Source organism: Lutjanus erythropterus, chromosome 21, assembly GCF_056507025.1.
Source record: "Lutjanus erythropterus isolate fLutEry1 chromosome 21, fLutEry1.hap2, whole genome shotgun sequence".
Classification (NCBI taxonomy): Eukaryota; Metazoa; Chordata; class Actinopteri; order Lutjaniformes; family Lutjanidae; genus Lutjanus; species Lutjanus erythropterus.
The window spans coordinates 10,754,677-10,768,486 of NC_139337.1; the positions used below are offsets into that span (position 1 = coordinate 10,754,677).

At 39.1% G+C, this 13,810-nt stretch overlaps 1 protein-coding gene across 2 annotated transcripts in view; it reads right to left on the reverse strand.

The window, feature by feature from the left end:
- Positions 1-13,810, reverse strand: part of col11a1a (collagen, type XI, alpha 1a) — a 94,600-nt gene that overhangs the window by 11,202 nt on the left and 69,588 nt on the right. For both annotated transcript variants that reach the window (XM_084747532.1, XM_084747531.1), the window contains exons 47-57: positions 12,469-12,522; positions 12,336-12,389; positions 11,502-11,555; positions 10,920-10,973; positions 8,552-8,659; positions 8,093-8,146; positions 7,901-7,954; positions 6,290-6,343; positions 3,032-3,085; positions 754-861; positions 400-453 (exon numbers count right to left, since the gene is read on the reverse strand). In XM_084747532.1, the coding sequence (XP_084603658.1) occupies positions 400-453; positions 754-861; positions 3,032-3,085; positions 6,290-6,343; positions 7,901-7,954; positions 8,093-8,146; positions 8,552-8,659; positions 10,920-10,973; positions 11,502-11,555; positions 12,336-12,389; positions 12,469-12,522 (702 nt within the window). The remainder of the gene's footprint in view (positions 1-399; positions 454-753; positions 862-3,031; positions 3,086-6,289; positions 6,344-7,900; positions 7,955-8,092; positions 8,147-8,551; positions 8,660-10,919; positions 10,974-11,501; positions 11,556-12,335; positions 12,390-12,468; positions 12,523-13,810) is intronic.

Here is a 13,810-nt window from a genome sequence, read left to right on the forward strand (position 1 = left end):
AAAACCCCAGCTGTGACGCATATTCTGAATGTGCTTTATACTGAAAAAAAAAAAAGCTCCAAAAACCTGAATAATACCAGCGTATCCCACATGTCTTAACAGAAAATTCTCTGTTCAGAATAAGACCTAAATCAGAATACTTAAATGGAATGTGCTGTTTATATGACTTGTATTAAATTCAGAATATAGTCATATGCTGAATAAAAGTGGAAAATCACTGTGCACATAAATGTGGCCACTGACACTGTATGTTTGGAGTTAGTTTGACCTGACTGAACTTGAAGACGCAAGGGGAAACTTCTCGCCTCGCTCTGTCAGAAGTGAACAAATACCCCACAACTCGGGCTACAGTAGACAGATAAACAGTGAGAGAGAAAGGGAGATATTATGCATACTAACCATGGGTCCAGGTGGACCATCTTGTCCTGGGGAGCCGGGCAGTCCTTGTTCACCCTGTGAAAATCCATTCAATTGTAGTGAGCATTATAGCCTGCTGTATTTTCTCTGTCCTGCCATTGATTTTCTGTGCTCAGCACGATGATTAATAGCCCAAACAGGGAAAAAAAAAGGCTGCTGGAATAAACAAGCGAAACTAAAGTATAAGCCAAATGGATGTATTGATTATTCCATGAAGTCTATCATCATGCCTTATCCGTACTTTTTTATGTGTGTACACTGTGGGTGTGTGCATGCATGTTGGCTGAATGTATATGCAGCGTTTAACAGGGAAAGATTGCTGGAGCTCAGACTTACGACAGGGCCGGGGATTCCACGCAGACCCTCTGGACCAGCCTTTCCTGGAGGTCCCTGGGGTCCGACCGGTCCTGTTTTACCTGCTGGACCCTCAGCACCCGCCTCACCCTGTATGTGGAAATACAAGTATTGTGAAGGCACAACTCAGCCAGAAGAATGTGACACATTTTAGGAATTTAAAGCTACTAAAATGAGTTTTTAACTGGTTATGAAACAGTCTAAATTTATTACTGATGCGTCTATATGACCTACATGAGTTAATGTGACCTATGTAGCATGATTTTATTTTTTATATTATATATTTTTGTGGCTACTACAGCAGAAACATTACTGCTTTAGTCTATGGGGAAGTCAATAAAATATGAAAAGGTTTTTTTTTTCGCTTTTGATATTTTGAGAAGAATTTAAATTTGATCAAATTCATGTCAAACAAGAATTTCTTCCATGATGTCAGGATAATACACATCCAGTAACTGAAGAAAGTGTGTGAGCCCTTACTACCTTGACTTCAAGAACTAAGCTACAGTCAAATAAACAAAATAAAAATCAAACTTTATATGTCTGTTGTGTACATTGTTTTAAGTAACTGTAGCCATGCAGGACACTTCACTTGGAAATGTCAATTACAGTGATATATGTTTGTTTTTTTAAAATCTAAATCCAAATCAGGGCTTTTAAAAGTGGGAGGCCATGAGCCTCCCCTCAGACAAAGCTTGGAAATAGGCAACCCTCTTTATTTGACTTGCTTAGTTTCACTTAATTCCTGGATGCCTTTGGGATCATGACCACGTTATTTGATCTCATAGACACTTAACAATCAAGTAAAAGAAGCCTGATACTGCTTTTTGGCATAACAGCAGCACTACATCAAATATATAACAAAGGTCTGTCTAAAGGCAGATTCTGAATCTGGGAAGTGTGAAAAACAATAAAATAGCCCAATTCTGTATATCTGAACTATCTCTTTTAACAAATGACACACATTTAGACTATTCTGTGTTATCTTCTTTTGATAACTAATGTAATATAGTCCCTGTGAAACTGTTAGAAGGCCCCCTGGTGAGGTCTGCCTCCCACTTTGAAACCTGATCTAAATAATAAAATAATTCGTAATGTTTGGTAATGGTATAAAATAAAAAAAAATCTATATGTGCAACAGCTTCTACAAACTGCAGCAACACTTGATATCTTGTTGTGGGTTTTCTTTAGAGCCTCTCAGTATCTCAGAGTATTTTCATCAGAATTCAGCTGCAGGCTGCTTTTAGCTTTAAATTATGCTGAGACAGTATGCAGACTGTAGATCGGGTAAATGGGGACAAGTAAACAATCGCCTGAGTTATCAAGTGTTCCTGTTTTACCAAATGAGGTACAGAACAGGCACGACAATAGATGGTGCTGTATCCTGCTGTGTTTTCATTGCAAGGTCATGAGAAAAGTATTATTAAGTGTGCCACAGCTGACCAGCTGAAATCTGAAATACATCAATATGCACAGAGACCAGACAGAGCTCATGGAAATCTAGTATCAAGTCTGAGCTGCAAGGTGTTTACAGATTACAGGATTACTGCAAAGTGGTCGGAGCGACTTTACTGAATTTATTCTAATCACTATGTCTTACAGCTGCAGCTCTTTCTTTTGGAATTTTAAGATTTAGCTTTCAGATTATCAAGCACAAATTCAAGGACGATTTCCACTTTTAAGACCATGATGTGACTCATTAAAGATGATAATCTTTCAGTGCAAATATTTTAAATGCACTGGTATACAAACAGTTCATAATACTAATGGCATAAAGCATAGTAACCAGTGGATTAGCTGGGTAGAAAGGCATCTTTTAGTATTAAATTTGATTTCTATTCAGCGTATACCAGCTAAAGGTAATTGATTCAACAGATCATATGGACAGATTTAGATACTGATGACGCCAGCAGATTGGTGTAAAACAAGTGCCATCTGAGAGAACTTCATTGCGCCCTAAAAAGAGAAAAGCATGATGACTGAATATCTGAGGGCTAGACATAAATAGCGTTTACTCCTTTTGTCGGTCTTGAAATGAAGCCACAGCACAACGCAAGAAACAAGTGAATCTTAGTTTTACTCAAATAGGCTGTGTCCATAAATTTCCATCTAATTTACAGTGGAAATTAAATTACTGCTGCCTTTTTGTACTTTTAATTCAAGACAGGGAACAATATGGGTAAGGTGAGGGGGGGAGGGGTGCAGCTGTGGGACTTGCTGAGATGGCTCTACTGTGTGAAGGATGAATTGATTTTGTTACCTTTGCGCCCTTCTCTCCTTGCCTGCCCTCTGCACCGGCAGCCCCTGGAGGTCCCTGAGGAGGATGACAGGACACTGCTTTAGCGTTTCAGCACAGGATCAACACACACAAACTGTCCAACAAGACTGTCCAAACAAGTGAATGAAGTCATCGAGCTTCACACCTGTTCAGTGGATAACCAGAACATCGGTGTGCAGAAATAACTCAGTTATGTGTGTGTTTGTGTGTTTATCAATCTTTTTAAAAATGATACACAACATGCATATAAGGACTGTCCCTGAACCCAAACACATTATTCTGGAAAGCATAAAAAATGTGATGGAAACAGATATTTTAATATCCCCCAGTTAAAGGGGAGGTGGAGGTGGGCTTCAGACTAGGATTGTAAATTGTGTGTATTTTCCTTAACCAGTAGTTAAAAATACTAACAATTAATGAATTTAGTAATCATTAATAATAAGATACAATTCAACAACTGCCTGCACCAGACAAAACAATATCAAATGAGGAGCAATCACTGCCATTTCTACACTATTGATTCATTTTTAATCAATTAAATTCTGAGCACTGATTAAAAGAGTAATGATTCATCATTAATATCCCTCCTCAAATGGTTCATAAAACTTATTTTAGCTAAAAATAAGAGATAGATGAAGTATGAGGATGGGGGATATTTAGTTATTTGCATATAATCAAATGATTTTGATGCTTTGTTGGGACAACAATTGCATGTCCAATAAATATTAGGTTAGAAAACAAAACGTTTGCTCAATTTAACATTACTTCCAGTATAAAACACAACGACTGCTGTTCTTCGTTCTGAACGCAATTAATTTTGTTTATTGAACAGATACAGATACAAATAATGATCTGTGCACCTCTAGTACATATGATGTATAAACGCTTGAATGAGGAATGATCATAACCAGCAGAGATTTTGTCAGGTCATCTCCCCAGCCTCTTGGCATTTCAGTTTACTTTTATTAGATTTTTTTATTGAAGAATTGTCTTGCCTGATAAAGACTTGAGTGAGTGCTGTCTTCAGACAGGGATGAAAATCCAATGCCCTTGAATGAGCACTACTTCAGCTATATCAAGATCTATTTGAAGGACTCGGACTTTGTCTGTCCATGAAAACATACAGACGGGCAGCCATGTCCGAATACACACAGAAAACGCAGCCAGGCCTCTAGCCATGAGGGTTGTAAGGTCGTCATTTCTTTCTGGTCAGGATCTCTCAGGCCCACAATGATTTCTTTCAACTCCACCTCCAGTCGTCTCTCTTCAAAAACGCTCTCCATCCAAATTCCGCTCTCATCTGGCCCGACTGAGGGCTGAGTGCTATCGACTGAGAGCCTATAATGTGAGCTTGCCTCCTGTCTTGGAGCTTTCATCTTCTCCTGGTGTGTACCTCTTACTGGTAGTGAAGAGGCCAGCTCTTGATCAGTACAAAGAGCCATTTCAATTGTAGCACTATATACGGCGGCTACAGTCAATGTGTAGGTGTGTTTTGCTGGTCAAAGTTGCCGGAGCACCTTTTTATTGGCTCTGCAGCATTAGGTGCATGAGACAGATTATTACTGATCTTAATTGAATAAAATTGCAAGCAGGTACCGAGAAAGAAAAAAATGAGTAGTGACCTGAACCCAGATAAAAAAAAAAGCCAGCCGGGGTTAATAACTTCTACATATTTATTTTTCCAAGAAGCAAAGTTGAATACATTTCCAGTATTAAGGCATTAAGCAAATCAGATCAAACTAAATTTGCTGTTATGCTAAATTGACTGATTCAGAATCAGTGGCTGTGCTGGAGAGATTTAAGGATTGTTGCAAATTTCTGCAGGCAAAATGCTAGGAGACACAAAGAGGGGCCAACAGATCCCAAACAACTCCTGCTGTGGAATTATGTATTCACAGGAGCAACCTGCCGGGGAGTAGCAGGGATCATCTCAGGTCCTATTTTTTTTTTCCTAGGTGATTAAAGACCTGTGTGATAAAATAGCCCTTTTCCTTACTATAATCCCTAGGGCATTTAGGTGCAGCATATGCTGATATCATGCCAAATACTCAGAATGTAAATTTCATTGGGCACATTAGCAAAGCAATCAACCCTGGTTTAAAAATGCACGACGTGTTTTTTCACCCCCATTGGACTGAGCCTTGGAGTCTTTCTTTGAAATGCAGTCAGTCACTCGAAATTGTGACTTTTCTTTCAAATTCAGGAGAATAGCTCCTCATTTTCGTGTGAGCTTCACATCATATTGGAAATATGTTAATGTTCCATCTCGGATGTGCGCATTCAAAACACAGCTTACTGCCTTCAGCCTCTGATATCTCAACCTCATACTGTGAGGTGCATGAAGAGGATCTCCTTATTGGATAAAGTGTGGATGGACATCATAGAAACATTAACTTTTTATGCAGTAAAATCTTTTTTAATTTTCTCAGAGTGGAGACCCAGCTTCTCTAGTATCAGTAGCATCATCTAGCAACACATTAAATGATTAAAAGGTTTTATTTGATTTCATTTTTTTTTTTTTTTTGCTATCCCTTCTCCTTTCATAACCTCTTAACAACTTCACCACGTCCACGTTATGCCTTTGTTTTGCTCTGGCTGTCAGTCAAGCAGCCGTGGATCAATAATGTGTCAGGCTTGCTATATCTCTCTCGCTTTCTTCCCACTGCCACAAGGACGTAAATGAGTTTGAAACAGACGGCTCCCTTTTTCCACTATTTTTTGGTAAGCCTCTTCAATTTCTTGCTAAGAAAAAAAAAGGAATGATTTTCACATCTTGCCATTCATTTCTCAATGGGCTTTGAGGTGGATTTCTTTGCAGACGGCGCAACGTCTTGACCCCTTAAATCTCCCACTTTGTTTTCCCCACTCTACTTTTAATGAAAATGAATCTCTCTTGTTTTACTGCCAAGATTGAGTTGTTGAGGAGGCGTTGTTGCAAAGTGAGGCTGGATACCGGTCCACTGGAGCCAGAGCACAATACCAACATATAGGCATTCCGTTCATCTATTTTAGAACAGGGCAAGACATTTCCCATCGGCTTGTTGAGTCATGGCTTTAGAACTGACAAACGCTTTTGTCAGCAAGACATTTCACATCAAAACAACTCACTCTTGCAATGATGAAATGCTAACAATGGGACCATCAGGCTGGTCTACCTTGGATCATTGCCAAAGCTCGCCAGTGATGCACACACAAATAAAAATAATGAAGTAATTTTCATTTTAACTGCCGCAGACTTACTCTCTTGCCAGGTGGTCCAGGTGGCCCAGCTTCTCCCGATGGACCTGGAGGTCCCTGAAAACAAGCAAGGAAACAGGAGATGCAACATACTATTAAAAGTCAATAAAACAAGTTCTATGAACAAATGAGTCAGTGTTCATATGAATTTTGATGAGCGCATCATGCCTCACTAAATCTCTCGTTATGTCTGCCAAAAGGACAATAACACAAAGAACACATTGACATTTAGGGGATATTCAACCCCATGGTAGTCGACAAGAGTGACGCCAAACCCCAAAGTTGGATGAGGCACTGCACTGCCTGAAATGATACATACTGTGCTCCCAGAGACTCTTTCATCCAATTATCTCTGAGTTAATTGCAAGCAATCAAACCAATTTTTTTCATCATTTGCATTGGTAAACATTTTGCAGTACTGAAAAGTGAACGTAGAGTTATTCAGCTGTTTTATATGTTCAGCACACAGTTACATGTAAATATGAATAACAGAGGAGTACATATTTTCCTCTAAAGGAAAACTGAGCCATTACACAAGTTTATGTGCGAAGTTTAGCAAATCAGCATGCAAACAGAGTTCATAAACAAAGATTCAAATATGTAACATTCATGGAGTAAATACAATATTTTCTGTTTTTCCTTGGCAATGATAAAGGTTCATTTACATTCATAAATATTAATAAGTGTTGTGATTTGCTGCACTTTACACAGGGCCAGAACATTAGTGTTTGGCTTTTATTTCTAATCAGGCTTAATGAATCTGCAAAGCAGATAAGTCCAGTTACTGTACACCCAAGAGTACTGAGTAAATATCATGAATTAAAATGCTGCAGTGTAAATTATTCACTGACTACATATAATTACAGCTTTTACTGCAGGCAAACCTGTGCTAGACTTGTATAATATAAAATAAAAATAAACAAGAGATATTTAATACTCATTCATACACAGTGACAAAGTAGCTGATTGTTAAGATAATTTGATTATATTACACACTTGAAAAGTGTCACTCATGTCAACTGTATACAGTACATGAGATACAGAGTGCAGAGATTATGCATTTTTTGCAGGCCAACCTGGAAGTTAACATCGCTCTGGTTCCCTCCACAATAAGCCAGTGCGATTTTTTCATTGGATTTTGGATTAGTGCAGAAAATAAACTCTGTGGCAAAAAAGTTTATGATACTTAAAGGTAGAATCAGTAGGGTTTGTCCAAGCTCATTCCCAGGACGTCACATACCAACATTTTCAGTGTCAACCCCACAAAGTGACTTGTGTTCGGTTTGGTGACGTTTAATGTCTACGACAACCGCTGTAGTCTTGTTTTGCCACCACTTTTTCTAAGACATGTAAAAGCTTTAAAATTCATGAGTGGGTGTTTACTGATGTATTATAGAACAAAACATGAAAATCCCTTAAGCTTTTGTTAATTACAGACCTTATTTCAAGCAAATAACAAAAAACCCATTCAAAAACCCCATTTACTTTGAAATGAGGGAACCGGAAGGACTAATATGCTAACTCATTTCAGGGTTTTAGGATTCATTCCTGCACCGATCTATCCTCACGCGGTCATTTGTTCAGTCTAAATACTGTGAAATGACAACAACTTACCGGCTGACCCGCCTCACCATCTTCTCCTTTCTCTCCCGGTTCTCCATCAGTGCCCTGTAAAAGAGAGGTGTGCTGGTTAGATAATGTCTGCCATAGAAAATATCCTGTATATCCTATACTATAACTACCATATTGTTCAGTTTATCTAGGGGTAAATAGGGGGTAAATATCGCTTAAAGATTTCATACTTACAGCGACACCTGGCTCTCCAGGGGGTCCAGGGTCTCCAGGGAATCCAACAGGACCCTTTAAAAGAGAGAAATGAGATGCATTAGTGTGGTGGAAAAAACCTGAGGCACTGCTGCTGACACATAATTTCCCTGGATGCAGGTATTAAGGACATGGTTAGTAATTTAGACAGTGATTTAGTCCTGGTGTACCTGGTTACAACCATTGAAGGCAATTTGATGGACTTAATGATGATGTTGCAAATCCATGAGAGAAGGCCTCAGTGCATTCCATTACCATGCAGGCATAAAATATAATCTCCCGCAATAAAAAGGCTTTTTAGCTCTTGAATATGTTCTAGGATAAAATTGCCTGCCTCAAGGCTCGTGGGGGACATTTCCTTTAAAGCAGTGCATTTGAGCCCGTCAGACTGAGTGCCAGAAAACACTATTCGCAGATTTTGAGAATATTTGGCGGACTTACAGGGTTGCCCTTTGGACCGTCATCTCCAGGGGGTCCTTTGGCACCAGCAGGTCCAGCAGCTCCAGGGGGTCCGGCCTCTCCTTTCTCTCCTCTCTCACCTTTAGGTCCCTATAGTGGTCGGGGAGGACATTCATTACATCAAGACCACAGGGGGCAGCACTTTTTAAAGGAGTCTACACTGAATTGAATGAGGTCCAAAGCTGGACATGCAGTCAGAGGCAGCAGAGAGGAATTGGATCCAAAGCTGATCTCAGAGTGTGGGACAGAGGACAACAACTCTAGATGGTCAACAATGCTGATGTGAAATGAGACTAGAAAGTCTACATTTGTTTTCTGCAGCATAAGCTCTAAGATATGATGTTATTGTGCCTCGACAGTTGACACAAAAGGACAACTTACAGGAATCTCAAAGCTGCAATGAGTAACATTTCAAGAATCGATAAAATTAAGACCATGTTTCCTAGATACATCTAACAAGAATAAATATGTTGGACATGATTTTCATATCATGATTCACATTAAATCTGCTTCACCATCTGTCATTGCAAGAAACTTTGGTATCTCCAGCTCCTGTAGCTCTGTTTGTGCTGATAGAGTGGTGCACTCTTTCTGTTTTGTGTGAAAAACACTTCTGCTTTGTGGCGTGAAGAATTCAGCAGATTCTCTGAATTGTGATTTGGTGACAAATCTGCTGATGATTGAATAAGATATTGTCCTGTGTGTCCCCATTTGCTGAACCGCTTTTGGGCAGTCAGCTTTTTCTGTTCAACCAGTGGAGCTTTTTACCAAAAAAGAGCCGCAGTTTCATCTCATCATAAGAAATAAATCATTTGGCTGAAAACATTTTAATCACAGTTCATGCATTTTATTTGATGTTTGTACTACAGACACTTAAGCTCTTTTTACAGTTTGGTAACATCAACATCAATGGTGTTTCTATCATTTAATGTACATTTATTTTGTGTATGGTTAAATGCTGTGCATGTTTCAAGTCTGTTTGTGTTATATATATCATTATTGCGTGCCCTTTTTCAAATGGACGATGATGATGATAATGGAAATTAGTTTTTAGATATATTAAAAATGAAAAACAGTTATGTTGAAAACTGTGCATGGTGCCTGACAAAATAAAGTACAATAAAAAAATGTTCCTACCATCTTTTTGTTAGTAGTAATAATATATGATGATATCTACATACTATGTAGTATTGATGGGTCATTATTGTTCCAATGACATCAAACACTGTAACACTTTAATGTAAAAAGACTAAAAAACTAAATGACGGCCGCAGGCTGTGCGTATGATGGGGACTTAAGCTGCACACTGACCTTGGAAATGTCAATGACACCAGCATGATGGGGAACTAGCAGGGGACATTATGAACGCTTGTAATCACACCCCTCTGCCACTCCCACTGGAGAAAGGCCATCTTTTCAATCTGCTGCTCTACCTCAATAATGATAAATGAGATAGCAGAGCTAATAGAGCAATCAATGATGTATGTTTGGTAAAAGTTAAGAAAAAGCTAATTAAATTGTCTTAAATCTCAGTCTGGCTATAACACAAATGAGTTTATAGATACATCAAAAATACAATCTTTTTTTTTCAGTTAAATGTGACATTCAACATAACAAGCACTACAATATAATTGGGACAATCTAAATAGGTAGTATTGAAGAAGACTTACAAAACTTGCAATATCCTTCACAATTACCCCATTTTAGCTATAAAAACAGGGCAAATCACAGCTAAAAACTGTAGTCAGCAAAGCGGGTGTCTGTTGTTTTGATGTCGACTTGCTTCATGGGGGCTGCAATCATTGTTCTTTAGGGCAGAAGCACCAGGCATATCCTCCTGGTAATTATGTTTTAAGAGTCTGGGAAGAGACTCAATTTGGCAGACCATGTGGACATGGGGTGCAAAGCAGAAGAGCCATGCTGAGCTACCGGTCTAAATGTGAGGGGCAATTACTTTCAGTGTGATGAATACACAGTGTCACTCTGAAGAAAAAAAAACTTTGGACTTTGTTATATATTTGCCTAAAGCTGTCCATTAAGCAGCTGATTCCCTGGGGGTAACCTACAAATATTATGCTGCTGATGTAGCTGATATTACCTGCCGTGCTGTAACAAGACTTAATCTGACCAACATTAGTGAGTGGTGTGTATATGAAAGTTATCTACAGTAAAGTTTGTTTTCAAGTAGAGTCTTTCAAATATTCATACTAAGAATGAGAAATAACATGTAAAAAATGTGTTGATAAGAAAGATGTGTACGTACAAACACACACAAAGACCTACAAACATAAGACATCTCTGCAATCCATATTTAGTCTGACAAAATAAAACACAAACAGAGCTCACTTACCCCAGTTCCAGGCTCCCCAGGTGGTCCTGGGTTTCCGGCCTCACCTTGTTCACCCTGTGGTTAGATAAATGTCAGTGTCTAGACAGATAAACCTTCACCCACACACATGGAGAGCTTCCAAACTCCCACAGTCTAACAGTCCAACATACTAACACTTAATAATGTTTTCAGTACAAACAAAAGACAGACATTTAACTTAACTAAGTCTATAATTGTAGTTGAGACAAGGGTGTTAAAAAGTTACTGTATTCCAAGTGCCCTCTTAAAGTGTTGGTAGCCCTTCATGTTTCATATTCCAGAGTCATTTTAACAGCCGTGGTACAGCATTAAGTATTTATAGAGCAGCCGTCTGCCAAATGGCAGTAAAATGGACGAATCTTGTTGGAAGCGTTGTAAAATAGACATTAATAGTGTCAAAGCACTAACTCAGACAAAAAGCCTGGGTATATGAAATGAATAGTCTGCAGGTGGTAACAAAGCAGGGCAGCTGGACGGTCTAGAGGGGGCCTGCAGTGTTTCAGTCCCAGTGCCCAACATCTCGCTAAGCAGACAGAACACTCTGGGACATGTTCTGAGTCTTACCTTCTCACCCACGGATCCCATGGGGCCGACTCCACCTGGAGGGCCTTGTGGACCCTGTAGTAAGAAATAAAGACAGAAATGAGTCGTTATCCATCACCTTGGGAGAGGACGCCTGATGATATCCAGGCAGGCTAAAGATGCAGTTAACTTTATGTCACAGTGCAACATCAAACAGATCCTTTTTAATATGTCAGGGTGGCTGCAGGTCATTATCATGTTCATTATACTAATGAAAGGCCCTAAAAGTGTTAAGTTCTGTTTGGGAAGATCTTTTTTACTGAATATTGTAATGGGGATCTAAAATTGTCTAAAATTCACTCCATTCACCAGAGTTGAATTAAAATGCCCCTGTTATCCCATTATAGACTTTTAGGTTTTTTCTAATAAACATCCTCAGACTAATGTTCTTTACTGAACCAGTTATTGTCATTTTGCCCTTCTTGTAATTTTGAACTGACGTTATATATTTACACAGTCTACACAAACACTACATCTATATTTTCACATTTCATCTAGTTTGAAACAGTTTTACTGCACAACTGGCCTTAAACTCAATTAAACAATTACATTAAAATGTTTTTTTTAAAGTCTCACATTTTAAGGTTAAGTGCGTAACATTCAGGAGGTTCTATTGAGCAGAAATAGAACTAAATATTAAACAACTTGCCAACCAAGCATATAGGTTGCGATCTGCTATTTCACTGCTAGATGCAACTAAACCCTACACACTGGTCCTTTAACTTGTTGATCAATGTACTGCAGGTGCCCTGAAATATGCAGGTTGTATAATTTGTATAATGTGAATGCACATCGTTATCAATTAGCCATACGTACATCAGCTCCACTTGGACCCTGAGGACCTCTGGGACCAGGTGGACCAGGAGGACCCTGCAGAAAAGAAATACAGTGTTATTAAAGTGTATCAAACTTATGATAAGTGCCTACAAGAAGCAGATGTGTCTCTTACCATGGGGCCAACATCACCATTTTCTCCTTTCTCGCCAGGAGGACCAGGAAGCCCCTAAAGATGACAAAAATTAATAAACAAATATATTATTGTAAAAGAAAATAATCGTGTTACAAGCGCAAGGTGCTGTTGCATGAATAAGCAATGGGGCTCTTAATGATTTAATTTTGTTTGTGCTGTTAACTGCGTTCACAACAGCTGTTCCTGCTTGAAATTTAATTTGACATTTGATTTGACTGCTGGAATACTCTGTAGTGATGCACTGAAATATTAAATATATCTGAGGCCAGAACATGCATAAATGAATCACTTGAATCCTCGTTTTAACTGCAGTCTAGTCCTATTATCTGTGCAATGAAATATTCAATGAATATATGCTGAGCAAGGTCAAGAACAAGACTACTACGAGAGGAGGCAGAGTCCTTGAAAAAACAGTCAATCCTGCGCAGACAAACTGAAGAGAGCACTAACAGAATCAAAAGCAGTGCAAGTCAGCGATGGCAGGAGTCATTTCAATTCTTTATGCAAATCTTTCAGCAGCTCTTAAAATGAGGTGCGAGACATGATGGTGAAAAAGAATTAAAACATGCGCATATGCAATGTATTAAAACACTCAATTCAGCTGTACTCTGAAATAGTAAACTCACCTGAGTGTGAGCACAACAGGGGCTTAAAACCTTCTTATAAATACTTGGTGAGATGATCTGATTTTATAAATCTTTCCTTGACACCACAGACATGTAAAACAATTCTCCTTATCTGTTTGCTTTCCCTTTTGTAGTCAGTAACTTGTTCATCTTCACTCAAAGGTGCACACACAGATCCAGCTCACTCATGCATGTTAAATGAGCAGCGTGGTCAAGACCTCATATGTGCATTTGATCCCTGACATTTCTACGGGTAATTGCTGTGATTAAATTGCTGTACCCTGCTTTGCCTTTTGCGTGTGTGCGTGTCTATTCTTGATTCAGAGGCAGTTTGTCATCAATGTGAGATTTCCAAGGGAGGAGATCAAAGAATTACTTCTGCTACATGTGCTTACACCAACCTCAAATACTCACAACCGGGGCCAAGGAAAAAAGCCTCTTTGCTGACTGTTGTCAGTTTGTGTGTGTGTGCGCTGCCCTACATCTAAGCCTGTGTGTTCATGCCCCTGTTTGCAAGTATTTTCCGTGGGTGCTAAAAAGTGTGTGTATCTGCATGCTGATTCCTGCCGTGCTGAGAAATCTCATCTGTGTAAAGGTCTCCTCTAGTCTAAGATCGTTAGCGGCACTACTAATTATGCAGCATGGTAAATGTGCTTGATGAGGAACTGACTATCGGAGCAGGTCAGTCCACGCAA